This window comes from Mytilinidion resinicola, assembly GCF_010093595.1.
Source record: "Mytilinidion resinicola strain CBS 304.34 unplaced genomic scaffold BDZ99scaffold_34, whole genome shotgun sequence".
In the NCBI taxonomy this organism is placed as follows: Eukaryota; Fungi; Ascomycota; class Dothideomycetes; order Mytilinidiales; family Mytilinidiaceae; genus Mytilinidion; species Mytilinidion resinicola.
The window spans coordinates 147,464-162,715 of NW_022985470.1; the positions used below are offsets into that span (position 1 = coordinate 147,464).

General features: G+C 58.3%; 7 protein-coding genes across 7 annotated transcripts; 1 reads left to right on the forward strand and 6 right to left on the reverse strand.

Annotated features, from left to right (window-relative positions):
- Positions 1-250: 250 nt before the first annotated feature.
- On the reverse strand, positions 251-873 carry BDZ99DRAFT_209094 (uncharacterized protein). The gene has a single exon (XM_033713322.1). The coding sequence runs from the start codon at positions 722-724 to the stop codon at positions 317-319; it is 408 nt and encodes a 135-aa protein (XP_033569050.1). The 5' UTR covers positions 725-873; the 3' UTR covers positions 251-316.
- On the reverse strand, positions 874-1,776 carry BDZ99DRAFT_209093 (uncharacterized protein). Its single transcript, XM_033713321.1, has one exon. It carries the CDS (start codon positions 1,689-1,691, stop codon positions 1,023-1,025), a length of 669 nt encoding a protein of 222 aa, XP_033569051.1. The 5' UTR covers positions 1,692-1,776; the 3' UTR covers positions 874-1,022.
- A 402-nt stretch (positions 1,777-2,178) lies between these two features.
- On the reverse strand, positions 2,179-3,771 carry BDZ99DRAFT_455216 (uncharacterized protein; the record flags this gene model as incomplete). The annotated part of the gene is made up of 2 exons (XM_033718433.1): positions 2,179-3,001; positions 3,035-3,771. 2 exons carry the CDS (start codon positions 3,769-3,771, stop codon positions 2,179-2,181), a joined length of 1,560 nt encoding a protein of 519 aa, XP_033569052.1.
- Positions 3,772-4,867: 1,096 nt separating this feature from the next.
- On the forward strand, positions 4,868-5,650 carry BDZ99DRAFT_527761 (uncharacterized protein; the record flags this gene model as incomplete). The annotated part of the gene is made up of 1 exon (XM_033726289.1): positions 4,868-5,650. The coding sequence occupies one exon, from the start codon at positions 4,868-4,870 to the stop codon at positions 5,648-5,650; it is 783 nt and encodes a 260-aa protein (XP_033569053.1).
- A 108-nt stretch (positions 5,651-5,758) lies between these two features.
- Positions 5,759-6,347, reverse strand: BDZ99DRAFT_527762 (uncharacterized protein; the record flags this gene model as incomplete). The annotated part of the gene is made up of 2 exons (XM_033726290.1): positions 5,759-5,894; positions 5,950-6,347. The coding sequence occupies 2 exons, from the start codon at positions 6,345-6,347 to the stop codon at positions 5,759-5,761; spliced, it is 534 nt and encodes a 177-aa protein (XP_033569054.1).
- Positions 6,348-9,901: 3,554 nt separating this feature from the next.
- On the reverse strand, positions 9,902-12,584 carry BDZ99DRAFT_365184 (RabGAP/TBC; the record flags this gene model as incomplete). The annotated part of the gene is made up of 3 exons (XM_033714736.1): positions 9,902-10,297; positions 10,517-10,772; positions 10,825-12,584. Coding segments are annotated over 3 exons (2,412 nt in total), but the record flags the coding sequence as incomplete, so codon positions are not given.
- A 955-nt stretch (positions 12,585-13,539) lies between these two features.
- BDZ99DRAFT_209142 (uncharacterized protein) lies at positions 13,540-15,171 on the reverse strand. The gene is made up of 4 exons (XM_033713323.1): positions 14,845-15,171; positions 14,693-14,799; positions 14,280-14,625; positions 13,540-14,229 (listed from the first exon to the last, which is right to left on the reverse strand). The coding sequence occupies exons 1-4, from the start codon at positions 14,986-14,988 to the stop codon at positions 13,771-13,773; spliced, it is 1,056 nt and encodes a 351-aa protein (XP_033569056.1). The 5' UTR covers positions 14,989-15,171; the 3' UTR covers positions 13,540-13,770.
- Positions 15,172-15,252: the final 81 nt, after the last annotated feature.

Below are 15,252 nucleotides of genomic sequence, written 5' to 3' on the forward strand. Positions count from 1 at the left end.
AGCGGGAATACAATAATCAAAATGAGTTCGGAGATGAAAAGTCATGGGATGAAGGAAAGGTGATTGCCGTGAAGTCTCCAAGATGAAGTCACCAATTGCAAATGATTCAACAGAGCTACCGCCAAAATGCCACAGCTCCGTCTCTCTCGCCGGATGCTGGGCCTATTCGATTCTGGTGAAATGATTTAGGGCCTGGGAGTCAGATCGCCTGTCCCCCGAGTCCATGCCAATACATTCCATGCATGCATCTAATCCTCATCTTTCTGTTATATGTACAAGCCAAACTGTGCCAACCCAATCCAGTGCCATCCGCAGCCTAAAAGCCGGGTATATGTGCAACTACGCGTAGTCGCTGGTGCAAAAGGTGGCTATTTTGATTTCTTCCACTCAAGGAAACCAGTCTGAAAGAAGACGCTAGCAATAAGACTAAGAATAAGAATATAGATAAGAATGGTAAAAAGTTGACAGGTCGAACGGTCGAAAGCGCGAACATGCTACCCGAAAATGACCTGCTGGTCCGCCATGGAAGAGTAGACGGTGAGATATACCAGATATCAGACGCCGCAATGTGCCTTGATGGAACTCCAAAGTTTAATCCACTGTAAACCGGCCTTGGTGAATGGTGATGATAGGTATCATGAAACAAAGGAAACCGAATAGTCCAATGTTGCTTGAAAATAATCACAACTGAAGTGAATCCAGCCCAGCTCATGCTATCACCCATCAAATGAGGCAATGATAAAGAAAAGTCCCTCCAACTCCAATCCCGTCTATTCCCATGGGCACCTACTCATACATCCTGCACGTCGTCTCCCAGGTCTCTATGGTCATGAATTTCCGGTCCTCACAATTCTTCTAGGCGGGAATCTGAACAAGGCGGTGAGCAGGTCCCTCGGGGGTTGCCGGTGGTATATATTGCAGTCAACGGAAGCATGGCCAGGGTTCCAGAAGGGGTAATCCATGCAGCTGGCTCCGCACAAAATGGAAAGGGCTGACAAAACGAAACACAGGATCCCACCAGCTCATGCGGAGCTCAATAAGTTCCACGAATTGAGGCTGCAGATGCACCATAGACGACCGTTGTAGCGGTACGCGTGAGGGTGCAGGTGCGACCGTTGGTTATTTTCATGACAAGTCAGGTTTGGACTAGATATCCTAGGAAAAGGCGCCTTATCGACAAAACATAGAGCAGACGTTGAACGAATCGAGAACGAAGATAGACGGCCTGAATGGACAGATTTGCTCGGGCAAAGCTTGGGAGACGTCAGTGGTAGCACGTGGAGTCCGAATTGAGCAGCTGGGAGCCCATGAAGCAATAGTTGACGACGCCGCAATATGATGCCCAGCACTTCTTTTCGCGGTTCCTGCATGTAGATTGCCACCCGCATCACCCACGCAGGATTCCTCCACGGGGGTCGGCAATAAATGCACCCTTCAGAACGGGCCAGGAACCGATTGTGCCGTCCAAAACCTCGAACGCCTCTTCCAAATTCTTCCTCCTCTCGCTCGGCAGACGCCACGTCTTTGTCATGACAACCATATGCAGGAACCCCCAAGCCCTCGCTGCCGCACCGAACAAAGGTCGCGAATGGCGCAGCTCGGCGTCGTGGTGCGCGGTGTCGCGGTGATATCAGGTGCAGCAGGTGGAGACGGCCCGTCATCTCGCTTCTCCTAGTCCGGGCCCGTGCCATTGCGCGCTTGCCGGATCGTGCTCTCGACGCTTCGAAATCACGGGAGCCGGCGTGCCTGGTGGCTAATTTAAGCTCGCGGGCCCGTTGGCGCTGGAACGGTCTCGCATGGCGTTGATGGCGTGCCTGTCATCGCTATCCACACCCACTTTCGGTCTCGCGGAGAGGGCCCCGAGCTCGCTTCACACTGCTGCCGCCCTGGAAGTCGGCCCGGATAGCGTATTCTTGCCCGTGGAGAGGTCGGCGATGGGCGAGGCTGATCGGCGAGGCTGTGGCTGTTGATGCTGTGCCGTGAGCATCCTGTCTGCTGCTCTCCCGACGACATGCCGTGCCTCTTCGCGCCCCTGGCTGGATTCTGCACCCCCGTCGGGCGGTGCGGGCCTCCGATCGCTGCGCCTGCTCGTAGTTGGCATATCTGGGGTGGCCCTGGGCTGAAATTGAGCATTTTGTGGGTATTTGAATTGGCTGACCATACGAATGCTGAGATGCACTACTGCGCACCCGCTTCCCGTTTCGGCGACCCGGGCGCCGACCTTCGTTCCGGCCCTACCGAATGCTGATGCTGAGATTGCCGCGTTTCACCTTGACTTGTCCCTTGCATGCCACTGCTGCCCTCATTTCGATGCTGCTCGTGGGCTTGATACTGGTGCTGCAGCGGGTGGCCTTGCTGCTGTTGTTGTTGACTTTCTGGCCCACGCGATGGCTGCGGCTGGCGCTGTTCTGGTCCGCCGTGCTCCACTGGTGGCGCAATGCCCTCTGGAAGAGCTTGACTCGATATCGTTGCCCGACGGCTTAGTGGCCCTCCAGCATCGTACCCGCGTGTTGAGGCATCGCTACGAGCTCGTCCGTGCCCGCGTCGGGCTGGCGTGGATGCGGAAGACGAGATCTGCGAAAAGGATGGCGATGTGTACTGGGGCGTCGAGGAGGGGGGCGGGGCCTGCTGGTGGCCGCCCACCGCTTTCCGTTTCTTCGGCGAGCTGGTGTAATCTGCGTCAGAGGCATGAGAGGCTGCATGTTGATGGTGCGAAAATGAGGCGTGGTGTTTACCTGAAGGCGTGGCAGGAGCCTCTCTTCGCTCAGTGCCCCCGCTTTGGGACGTTGGTGGCACCCAGTGGTGGAAGTAGATGGAGGGCGAAGACGTCTCCTGTGAGGGCTGCGACTGCTGTTGTAGTGCGTGCACGCCCAGCGGCGCTGAAGGAGGCTGCTGGATTTGCATCTCGTTGGTGGTGAGCCTGGGAAGCTGTGACTGTGCTGGCGGTCGTGGAGCTGACGTCGGCGCACCAACATGGCCTGATGTCTGCGCTGCCCGCGCTCTGCTGTTCGGAGACAAGCTTCCGCTGGCGTACGCCGAAGTCGAGAAGGCGCCGTGCTGTGGTTGTGCAGCCAGCGGCTGTCCAGGTAGCACCGACGTTGCGGAGAGAACTGGCTGTGAGCCCTGTGGCGCGACGCCGTACACACCCGGTTGAGTTTGGCCGATTAACCTCGTCTCTCGCCGCAGTTCTGGTGAGACCTGTGCCTGGGCGAGGGCCTGCTGCTGCTGCTGTTGCTGTGCCGCCTGGAGCTGGGCCACGTACTGCTGCAGCCAGTCGAGGCTCATGTTGGCGAGGTTGCTGCCACTGATGCCCGCAAAGATCATGGGCACGAGATTCGGTGGGATCCCCCGTGCGAGCGACTCCTGCAACATGGACTGCTCAATCTTGCGCTGCTCCAGCCGCAGCCCCTCCTGCCGCGTCTTCTCCTCCTCTTGCTTCCGCTTGTCCTCCTCGGCTTTGGCCACGAGCCAGTTCCGCATCGACTCCTCGGCTCCTTGCCACTGCGAGGGCGGGGCGGGCATGGAACCCATGGACGGAGGCAATGGCGGTGGTCCTCGGCCTGGATCTTGCATCGTCATTGCCGCGGGAGGCGGGAGGCCTCGATGAGGCGTGCCCATGGTGGAGGGAGCACTGGCCGGCAGTGATCTGAAAAGGCCACCGGGCAGCTTGGGGGAGAATCGCGGTGCGGAAGATGTGAAGGGCGGAGAGTAATCATGGGGAGTTTTAAATTCGAATTCCGACTTGGGAGGCTTGGAGAGAGTGAGCAACATGAAGACGAAGGGAAGTGGTGGAGCACGCGGTCGACATTGACGAAAAAAATGACTGGCGGAGGTTCAACAGACGTCCTAGACGAGATGGAACGACATACTTAAGAGAAGCCTCGCGAGCAACGTTCACCCACGGCCCAGAGCTGCAAACCGTTGCCCCCAAGGCGGGACTAACGCTGGGTTCTGGCAGGCACGGGAGACAGGTGCTGTGATTCGCGGGCCCGGACGAGGCTAGACAGCGGCGGAAAAGTCGTTACAGGCCGCCGCTGCACCGACGATCCTGCCCAGGTGTCGCGTGGTTGGTGTGGACGATCGGGGCGGGCTGGAGGGGTGAGACAGGGCGACGAGCGCCGGAGCAGGTGGTGACGAGGGCACAGAGGTGAATGGGGGGTGGGAGGCCGTGGTTGGGCGGGGTGGTGAGGGAGGACGGTATAGAAAGCCCCAGCGGAGACCAACCCCAAGCGGCCGCACTCACTTCACGCGCATTGCCCACCACAGCGGACGGCGGCCGCAAAAGCTGTGCGGGCGGCAGCGAGTGACCCTGGAGAGCTCTGCGGCGTGCAGAGGGCGTCAGCAGGGCGCCGTAGAGGGTCTGACGTTGGGTTTGTCGCCGCTTCGGGCCATCTTTCCCACTGCTGGGCTGTGGCGCGGCGGACCTAGTTTTGACGTGCGTCCAAGTTGTGCGCGCGGCTGCCGGCCAAGCGGCGGAAGAAGCCTGAAGCGGCGGGCTGGCGTACATAACAGTCGCCTGATGTGTCTACATGTAACATATGAAGGAGCACCGGGGCCGACGTCGATTCAACGACGCTGCCCATCGTTACCTGATGCGGGCTCGCGTAGCCTCACCAACCACTCCTCCACGTCCTCTGCGCCGAGTGCCTCCAGCGCACATACAGTGCAGGACACCTCCAGACCCGCTCGTTACTCCCCGATATTGTGCCAGCACGCTATCTCGACGGCCATGGGGGGCCCCCGGCATGTGGTCCGGCCAGATCCCAGCGCGCCAGCCAGCCAGTGCTCAGCCGTTGGCAACGTCGGCCGCACTGCTGCAGCGCGCGGGCCGTGTGGCTGACAGCTCGTGGAATTAAAGGTGCTCGACATGGGGTCGACGACGCTCGCGGGCAGCGGGCCAGGGCGCTCACCCAGCCCACAGGGTCAACGTTCGGGAGGAAGCGAGTGCAATCTCAGGGCGCCAGAACAGGGCACAGCACGGATCAGGGCCCCCGTTGCGGCCGCGGCACGATGGACCAGGAGATTGAAGGGCAGCGGCACGCTGAAGGTCAGACAGTGGTCGAAAGCCCCCCGCGGTCGGCGAGTGAGCGTCGGCGAGTGTATCAAGGCGAAACGGCAGGGCGGTGCCTGCTGGCTGGCCTTCAGGACAGCGGCCGAGATTCGAGTGACTGGATGCGGATTCAGCAGCGCGTCCGCGGTCGTGATGCTTGATATGCTGCCAGATGCGGAACCACGAGGGGGCACGTCGCGGCCTCTGCGTCTCCAACGGCGGGCCTCCCTCGCGACAGGCTTCAGACAGACGCTGCCTGGAAGCTGCAGGCGACACGGGCGGCCGTGTCAACCTGTCAGCCTCTCTCACAACCCTCCCGTGGATCGCCCGTCAGGTCGAACCGCATGGCGAATCGATAAGAGCAGTGATCGCCCGCGCCATATCACTTCGCTGCCAGACGTTACATGGCCCCGAGGACGGCCTGAACCATCGCTGCAACACTTGACGGAGGCCTCCGCGTGCTGCGGGCCGGCTGGCTCAGTGCCGTGGAGCCGTGAGAGCCGTGAGCGCGAAGCTGCTGGCACCCTCAGCAAGGCTTCCAACTCGGTTGCGCAATCACCGAGCGCCTGGCTCCGCTTTGGGATCGACCGAGCATTTTAAATTTCCGTGCAGCCAGGAAAAGGCAGAAGAGATGAAGTCAGATCTACTTGAAACGCGTGGCGCCCCAGATCCATCAAGGCATCGTGAAGGTCGCTTGGCTGGAGCCGTCTAGACGCCGCCCAATCCGAGATGGCTTCGTCTAAATGCCATTTCCGCTTCGGTGATGGAGAGCAATCGGGCAAAGCCTGCGCGGAAGCTCTGCTGGCGGCGGGGCGGGCCCGTGTAGGACTGCCTGTCAAGGTTGCTGTGGCAGAGGTCAGCCACCTGCAAAGCGCGGAGCTGCTCCATGGTTCGCCAACGGACGGGCCCTCATACGCAAGCTGTGGCTGGGCCGCCTCTGTGACGGGATTGTGACATGTGAAGATGTTCCCTGGCTGCGAACCATCCATGCCCCGGCGGACGTGGTCCATCCAGGAAAGTCGATACTGTTCCCAATCCGATGCCCTGCCCCGACTTGCTCTCCGCTGTCACCAGCGATGACGACCAGGGCGCGAGAATCTTGGAATTCTTCGAGAAGCTGGGATGCGTCTGCCGCCCATTTGCTTTTGATTGCAGCCACCAACACAACGGTTGCGAGGTGCATCGACGCCGAGGCATGCCAGTCTGCTGACGGCGCATGGGAGGTCCAAAATGAAGGAGGAGCGGGCCGACGACGTGGCTTGCGTGATTCGCGGCGGCGAGCCTGAAAGGACCGCATCGTGATGAGAGCATCACGACGCCGCTGCTGCCAAGGCCGATTGCAGCAGTTGCTTCATCTCTCTTCGGCTGCTCTAATTACGCCGGAATTTGGCCTACGGCAGTCAGCGCAGACGCATGTTTATCAGGACGGCAGGGACGGGTCTGTCGCGAACTGCAGGTGTGCAGGCAAAGCATTTCCTCCACGGACATTGCGTCGGGACGGGTGATAACACGAGGCGAGGTACGTACATACTTGCAGCATTGGCGACCGCATGGAGGTCTGCATCAGCTCACGGTTCTGTGGAGGCGGGGCTGGGTGAGGAGCCGAACTGCATCTGGTCCTTCCCTTCTCAGCTACCGGAGAGCAACAACACTCACGCCTCACATAATCGAAAACAACCGAGACGTGGACCTTTTGCTGCTGTTCCCTCAGCCTGCCCGGCCTACCAGCTGCCACGGCTGCCTCTCCGTCACCACTGGCGCTGGCATGGCCCAATTCGCAATTCGTTGTGGTGGTGCACCCGGGGCATTCGGCAGCCCTCGACTCTCGACTGCGCGCTCTCCAGCCATCACCAAGGCATGTCGGCTCCGCTGGCCGCTGCGTCTCGTCCTTCCCCCACCGCCCACCACCGCCCCGCGCGACGCCGCAATTCCCACGTGCCATTCCGGATGCGTCGGCCGCCACGCCGATCGCCTCGCCTGACCATGCCAGCCCTGTTGCCGATCGCACATGGTGCCGGCAAGTGCCCCCCGCCGTTCCAGAATTCGCCGCCCGATCGTCGCCGCGCCTCCTCGAGCTGCCTCTGCATTCTCGGTGAGCGCGAGCGCTGGCCGTGTCCAAGGGAACTGCAGCCTCCGCTCTGTGCCAGGTGACCGGCCAGAATGCTTCGTCTCTCTATAAATTAGACGAGATCGGCACTTGCGTGTCCCAATCGACATCCGCCCCGCTTCCTCTGCCGTTAGCTCAGCCGAGCGCGCAGTATCCGGGCCAGCTGCTACGCGGGGGCCTGCGCACCGGGTCCGCAGTCGACCCAGCAGACAGCGCGGGCAGCGCCTCGCCGCGTGCCTTATCCGTGGTTGCGGTTTGTCCGTCTGAGACACCGACCACATCGCCCCGATTGCTGGAACAGATCGTATCGTATCGTATCGTATCGTATTCTCATGAGGCTGACATAGCATTCACCCTCCTAGTTCAGGACGCCTGTATCTATATACGTCGTATGCTGTTACTGCTGTGCTGCCGATAGTATACCAGCACGCCAGCTCACCGGTTACCCAACGGCGTCATTCCATGATCGACACCCCCATTTCCATATTCTCCACAGATCACCATCACCACCACGCGAGCGCTTGCAGCCGACGATGGACCAAATCCTCGCCTTCCTTTACTCCACGTTCTATCCACTTCTGCGAAAAGAGCGCACATGGCCTGCCCGATCGATGTCCGCTCGATGTCCAATTCCATCTAAGATTCTCGATAAATGTTGGTGTCCAAAGAGGGAAACCGTTTTGCAGATGCAGATCTACGTACTCTAAGTGCAGAAAGGCCACCAATCAAGTCAATTTCAACTTCTCCGCCCCCGTCCAACTGACTACCCGCAATCTGCGATCTCGATCACCTACTACCTAAAAAGCCTCGACTTCGCCACGCGGCCCTGCAGCCCGATGCATCGGTTGCTGGGTTGCTCGAAATAGGAGATCTATCTGGGCCATCCCGACCACACCAGCTGAATCCTTTGCCACGCGGCGTTGCAGTCCCGAAATACCCAGCACACCAGCCCAACTTGAAGTTCATACAAAAGCAACCGAGTAGGGCAGGGCACAACTTCTATGCTTACATCACCCCATCCATTACAGAATAGCATATCCATACATAAATTACACGCACTAATTACGTCGCTAGCGCAAACGCCACTTCACCACATCACGTGACGCTTTCACTCCGACTCACTCCTCTTCAGCTCTCCAATTCCAAATACTCTCTCTCAGCTCAGCTCGATCGCGATCACAAGCCGCCGAACGCTCTTCCACCTCCCCTCAGAGCCACTTACCCACCATTTCAGCAGCAAGTCGGACTCCCCAGTCCGGGTATGCAAGCCATGAGTCGACCGGTCGGGATGCCACTTGCCGATGCCACTCTACCGCTCTTCTTCCTACTCCGGAGTACTTACGGAGCAGCGTCTTTACGCGTCTTGCATGCGGCGGAGTACGTGTCTCAGGTCCACCGTACGAGCAGTGCAGTAGTCCTCCTCGAAGTATAGGACCCGAATTGCATTTGGTGGTTTGCGTCACCTCACGGTTGTGGGCCAATCAACTATGACTGGACTTCGCCAATGTACAGGCCCCCTTCATGCACACTCATGGTTGCGCATCTCGCGGTTGCGGGCCAGTCAGACTTCCACCACCAATCTCTGGTTCCCGTTGGTTTATAATTGGGCAAGCCGACAATGGAGATGAAACCCTGGGATTGCACGAAGACCCTTGTTTCTCTACCTTGACTACATTGCCAAGTGAATAGAGGAGGGAGGTAAGCTAAGGTAAGGTAAAAGCCACGCCGGGAGTACATGTATATGTACAGTACTTGGTACCATCGATAGACTCGCGCACGGACCACTGAATTTTCGTGAAATACTCCACAGCAAAATAGCATACACACCGCATCAGTACCAAAGAAGCGCTCTACTTAACCACAAGTAGAATATACCGCATCAACATTTCAGCCGACCACAGATGAACAGACTACACACAAGATACCTCCACCACGTGACATTTGCGAAAGATTACAATTACAATTAACAGCTACCGACCGACCACATCTAACCTGCCATAGCGTCTGTTTCGGTTAATTACGACTCCCATCATCCAGCACCCTCGCTTCATCAACCTCATTCAACAAAAAAAAAAAGGGGGGGGATATCCATCGCGTATACATGAGAAAAAAAGGTATGTTGGTATTTCGAGACAAGAAACCCACAAACGAAACGCCCAACCCGAACCCAAGGGGTATGAGATGATATCATAAGCCTCTCCACCTCAAAACCCCAAACCGTCGCGAAGCCGAAAAAAAAAAGAAAATAAAAGAAGGCAAGGGGCCCGATTGGTCCATCGCGCCCCCTCGCTCGCTCGCTAACCCCTCCCCGGATGTCGATTGCGATTGCGATTCGATGCGGCGGCACAGGCAATAAAACCGTTACCCCGATCCCAACCGCTCCGATCGGCAAACACACGTGCCGCGCCCGGCTTTCCAGAAGGTGGTTAGAAGCCCGAGCCTCTCGCTTCCACACCCATCATCCCTCGCTCGCTTCGATGCATCGATAGAAATCTGCAAGCCACCGATGCAGATAACCAGCCAAAACCTGCAGCCACATAATCGAAACAGGCCTGCAAGATGCAGCCACAAGCACCCTGTCCCAGCTGAACGATCCTCCCCACCCCGGCACGCGAGCGAATAACCCCCCTCCTTCCCCTCTGCGCTCTATTTGAGCATTTGCGAGCGAGCTTCCCGAACCGTTCGGACCAGCAGCAGTAGCAGCACGCGCTCGCTCGCTGCGCTCAGGCCGCGGCGCCCGCCGTCGTCGTGGCCCTCTTCTTCCGCATCTTCCACTCCGCCTTGGCGACGCGCATGAGCAGATCCTCGTCTTTCACCGGGATCCAGCTCGTGAGCACCTTCATGCCGTTCTCAAAGTCCGAGTCGAGCAGCACCTCACGCATTGCGTCAATCAGCGCCGCGCTGGTCGCGTGCAGGACGTCCAAGTCGCCGCTGAAGCTCGCCATGTGCTTCGGCGGGGGGGATGGAGTAGTAGTGGGATGGGTTGAGATGGGTGGGGGAGCGAGCGACTTGTGGCTGGCGTCGCCGAGCAGCATGAAGACGTCCCAGACGCGGAGTTGGGCGGGGAACGGGATGCTGTAGCTGAAGAGGGTCAGGTACCAGCGCGTGCCGTAGGCGGTCGAGGTGATGCCGAGTTCCTCCTGCGATAGGGCGGGGCGTTAGCGATGACCGCAGAATTGTAGAGGGGTGTAGGCCACTCATTCGTGGGTGACGCGTTGCTTTCGAGAGAGAGCAGAGGTGCTTCAGCCACAGCGTTACAGGCGCGGACGAGTGGCTATGGGAGCAGGTTTGCGGATGCAGGGGGCCGAGGGGATTGGCAGGGAAGAGACGGATGGGGGGTAGAGAGGCGCGAGGCTTACGAGTTTCTTGGCGACGTCGCCGCCGTTGAGCCAGTTCTTTTCGAAGTCGTCGAGGGCTTCCATGAGGCCGTCGAAGCCGGACTCGTAGAGGCGCTCTAGACCGCGGAGCTGCCATAGACGTACTAGCATCACGAAGGCCTTTTCTTCGTCGTAATAGCAGAGTAGGGTGGCGGTCAGGGCAGCCATGCCTTGGACGTAGCCGGTGTCTGGGAGGTACAGTGACATGGCGTGGAGGACTCGGAAAAGGAGTCGTTGTCTGGGGCATATTAGCATGAATAAGGAGATAGAATGTGTGGTATTGAACCCACCCTCCTCGATATCGTCTCCTGAACATGACATGGCCACCAATAGTCCTAGGAACATCGACGTCAATCTGCATGTCGTCCGCCGAACTCTCCTCTTGCAGTTCATAGAAGCTCTCAATCAAGTCTTGATCCGTCGGGCTGTTCTTGTCGTTCTTCGCGCTCGCTGCTAGGAATCCATACCAGGCCGTTGACCGCCACCTGTCCGGAATGCCTTTCCAAGTTCGTGATACTAACTTTGGGTCCTTCGTGTCGAATTCGAAAATCATGCCTCCGCTCTTTGCGCCCTTGGTGACCACCTTGGCCATTTTCCTCCATTTTTCTTCCCGCTCGATCTCCTTTTTCTTCATCGCCAGCGCTGCCCTACCACCCTCTTCTTGCTCCGCGATGTCGGCGAGCCCAGGGGGTAGAGTGAGCATATCGGCGGCTTCGTCCATCCATCTCCGATCCCTATTATGCGGTAGCCTATTCGCTGCGTATCTGATTGGGTTCTGCGTACTGCTAAATGATGTAGTAGTCTTGTTAGAATATATCGAGCCAGTAGGGGGTTTCAAAGATCGGGGTGCTTTTCGTCTGCTTGATGGGTTCGCAGACCTGGATGAACGCGCATTCGATGGAGACCTCCTTATTGTCCGTCTCCTCCTTGGCTCCTCGGACACAATTTGTAGTGCCGTTGAAACCCTCTGAAGGCGTGGAGCCTCCTCCCCCGAACCATTCGACCCTCTCGAGCCAACCTTTTTCGGTAGTATGAATCCATACCGATCGACTTCGCCCCCGCCAATATCTTCCCAGTCCTCTATGCCCCCTGCAGCTTCCGTGGGTTCCTTGATGATCATGCTCTCCCTCCTACTCGGCGCAAAGCTTGGCGTTCGGAGTGAATGCTGTGATCCGGTCCCAATCTGAGATGTCTTATCCACGGTCAAGGTTGATCCATTTAAAGGTGTCTCGGACACACTCTCATCATCAATTGCGGGGTTATCCCGCCACGAAACAGGCGGCGGCTCCTCCCACTCCGGTGCATTCTCATTCCCATGCTCATACATCGACCGCACCCGCCTCGAAAGCGTCATCTCATCCGTAGACAACACCCTCGTACTCTGCGCCGCAGTCCTCAACGTGGGCCCTCTTGTAAGTCTCGGCGGCGATCTCGGCATCTGTCGCGGTGGGGAAAGTGGTGTTTGCAGTTGCTGCTGTCGCGGCGGTGTCTGCGGTCGTGGAGTCTCTTGCGGCGGCGAACTCTCCAGCGGCGGCGAATTCTCCGCGTCCCTATTTTTCGCTGACCCCAGCTGTTTATTCATTTTATTTGCCCGCTTCCCGCCCAGCAGCATGCTCCCCCTCTTCGAAAACTCAAGTTGTGACGGACTCGCGAAGTCCTCGAACCCGCCAGAGGGTATGTCCGTCTCAATGCCCTTGAATGCGCCTTCCCTGCCCATTTCGCCTCCAATTGCCCTATTACTTCGCCCGTCCACGCTATTAAACCCCCTCGACCCGTCCTGTATTACAATAGTGGGTAGGCTTGGTACCCGTGGTAATCGCCCACCCACACCGTCGAAACTCGCCCTACTCTCCGCCACATCGTGGTCGCCGGCGGTCGAATTGCTGCTGCTGGGCTGCAGGGCCGAGTCGCGCCGCACATCGTCGTCCGCTAGCAGTGAGCGCTTGAAGGCAGGAGCGCGCGGGCCGGGCGAGGTCCGCGGCCGCCGGACACTGCTGAGCCATGATCGAGAGGTCGAGCTCTTGGAGCTCAGGGTTTCGGGCGAGCAAGAGGCGGGCAGCGGCGGGAGAGGAGGAGGCGAGGAGGACACCGGAGAGGAGCTGCTGGCGCCTTTGGAAGGCATTGGGAGGCCGTCGGCGGCGCGAGGTGAGGACGCGGGCGTGTCGCCGGCGGTATCGCGACTCATGGCGGTGGCCGGGGAGAGCCAGCGGGGTATCGCGACTCGGTGTCCAGCTTGGTGGCTTGGTATACGAAGGGAGGTGGGTGAATGGGAGCGCGGCGTGTTGTAGTTCTCGAAGTTTGGTCGTCAGGGTCGTGGTGTTGTCCGAGCGTAGGTACAAAGGTAGGGCGGTGCGGAGGTGTCGCAATCGCGGTCGCACCGGGCTGACGGCGGGGGACTGCGCTCACAGAACCGCGAGTTTTCTGGCCATTGCAAGACAGTCAGAGAATTCCTCCAGCGATGTCAATTGGGAGAAGGAGCCGCAGTGTTTGTCGCAGTTGGGCGGGAAAGGGGCGTCGCCTTCTCGAAGCTGCGCATGCTGCAGGTGAAGGGGCGCCAGCCAACCACGGGCCGCGACTCTGGAGCCCGCGGCGGCGATCCTGATTAGCCACCTCGAGTCTGGAAGCCGCGGCCGTTGCACGAAGCCCGATGCGGCCTGGCAGCAGCTGCCCGTTGTGGCTCGGCATTCACTGGGCAGGAGCATTCCTGGGCATGTCATCCATGTCGTATAATCATCTCCCCCGCAATATACCGCCCGCTGTCCCTCTCCACCCATTCACCCTCAGCTCCCCTCAGCTCCCCTCAGCTCCTCGCCGCGAGAACTGCGGTATTGCAGCCGCTGCTTCTTCAAACACTGTCCCCCTTTCCTTGCATCCGTAGCAGTCCTCTCCGAGCTACAACCACCACCATCGCCCCCAAAGAAGAAGGTCTCCTAACCCGGTGCTCCTCCCGCAGCACTCGCGTCAGCTCAATCGCCTCTTCAACCCTAAAGCAGCACTAGATCCGTCTGCCCAGACCGCACCGCGGCCCAGCCACCGCATGTTCGTGTCCCAATGGCTGCCAGCAAGGCCGTCTTGAAACCTCTCACGTGCCCGGTAGCACGACCACGTAATCGTGTCCGGATCAACTCCAGATCCCATACGCATAGCACCCCGACTATCATATGCACGCGATCCTGTCTCCCAGCTAGAGCCATGCTCTGTCCGACGCCCTGTGCTACTCTGGGGTTGGTAGTTCGTCACTCGTAACTCCATCCGAAGACCCCAAGCCCAAATATAGCTGTTAGAACGGCTACAGCATACTGACCGATTCCCGTGCCCCCTTGGACATCTTTTCTGAGTGCGATCCATAGCGCTGCAGCCACTAGGCTCGCAAGGATAGTTAGACTCACGAAGATCGCGATTGCGAATTTGTTCGGCCCATCGTGGATGTGTACACCCCAGCCTATTGGGCTGAATGCTGAGCCAAGTGCTCCTAGAATGCCGTCATGCAATTTCTTCGGCATGCGATCCTGGAGCCGCTGTCCCTCATAGTACTCAGGGTGTCGTAGGGCATGCAAGAAGACGGAAGAAGGAAGCGGTGGGTTGAGCGGGCAAGGATCGTAGTGGTAGCGCTGTGCTCGTACCTCCAATTCTGGGGGTATCTCCTGCGCGAGGTGGCCGGCGTTGTAGCCGCGATGATGGCGGAAGAGCTCGAACTGTGCTAGGGATTAGTTGGCGTACAGCATGCGGAGTTTTGGTGGAATGCCTTGGTGTAGGATATCGAGTACGGGGCCTTGAGCGTGCGCTTGAGCCAGTTACCACGGAGTCTATCGTACGCCATCTTCGTATTTTGGAAGAAGATGTGGTCTTGACGTGCATGCGTGACGTCGACTTCCGCGAAGTCATTGTGATGCGGAGCTACCTGCAATGAGAGGAAGAGAAATCTTCCAATTTGGCCTCGGGCGGCGCTTTGAACTTGGGTAACTGCGGCTAGTTGAGGTGCAGAGCTAGAGGACTGGCGGGGCTGTACGTTCGATTGACGAGAATTGTTGGTACTGATATTAATTGTCGGGTCTTTTGCAGGTGCTCGAACTTGATTTACTGATGGATATCTTTTGAGGCACCTGGTGAGCAGAAGGGTTCATGGAAAATAGCGGGTGCCGCTGGGGTTGGTCTTACACGCGGGCTCCTTGCCTGCCGGAAGCATACACGACGAGTTCTTGAACACCGTCGAGTTGCTCTTCAGAAAGCCCCTGGAAATCCTCGTATAGTCGTTCGCCACAGGCCTAATATTGTCAGAACGATACCGCGCTCAAGTTTAAAGGACATACGCAAGTCCATTCGATCCTTTGTGCGCCCTGCGCAACCCGAGGCCTGAAAGCCATCTCTATGCAGTCTCGAGTTTCTTTCTCGAATATCTGTTCCCCTATGAACATCATGGCTGCCGAGGTAATCCATTGCCAAACGCTTATCATGTCGAGGATCTCAAGTAGCGTTGAATAAAGCAGAAAGATCAGCAATGAAATGATGGACAGAACACAAACATCCTCTAATAACCTAATGCCAATAGCCCCTGGAACTTCGGAATTGCCTGCGTACCGGAAGGCGGGCAGATTTGCGAGCCTAGTTCTTACGGTGTCTAGCACATCCTGTTTTGTGTCTGCGTCCACTCGATCTGGAGGTAAAGCACCATATTCCTCTTCATGTCGTCTCTCGAAGTCGACCAGCTTCTGGTATAC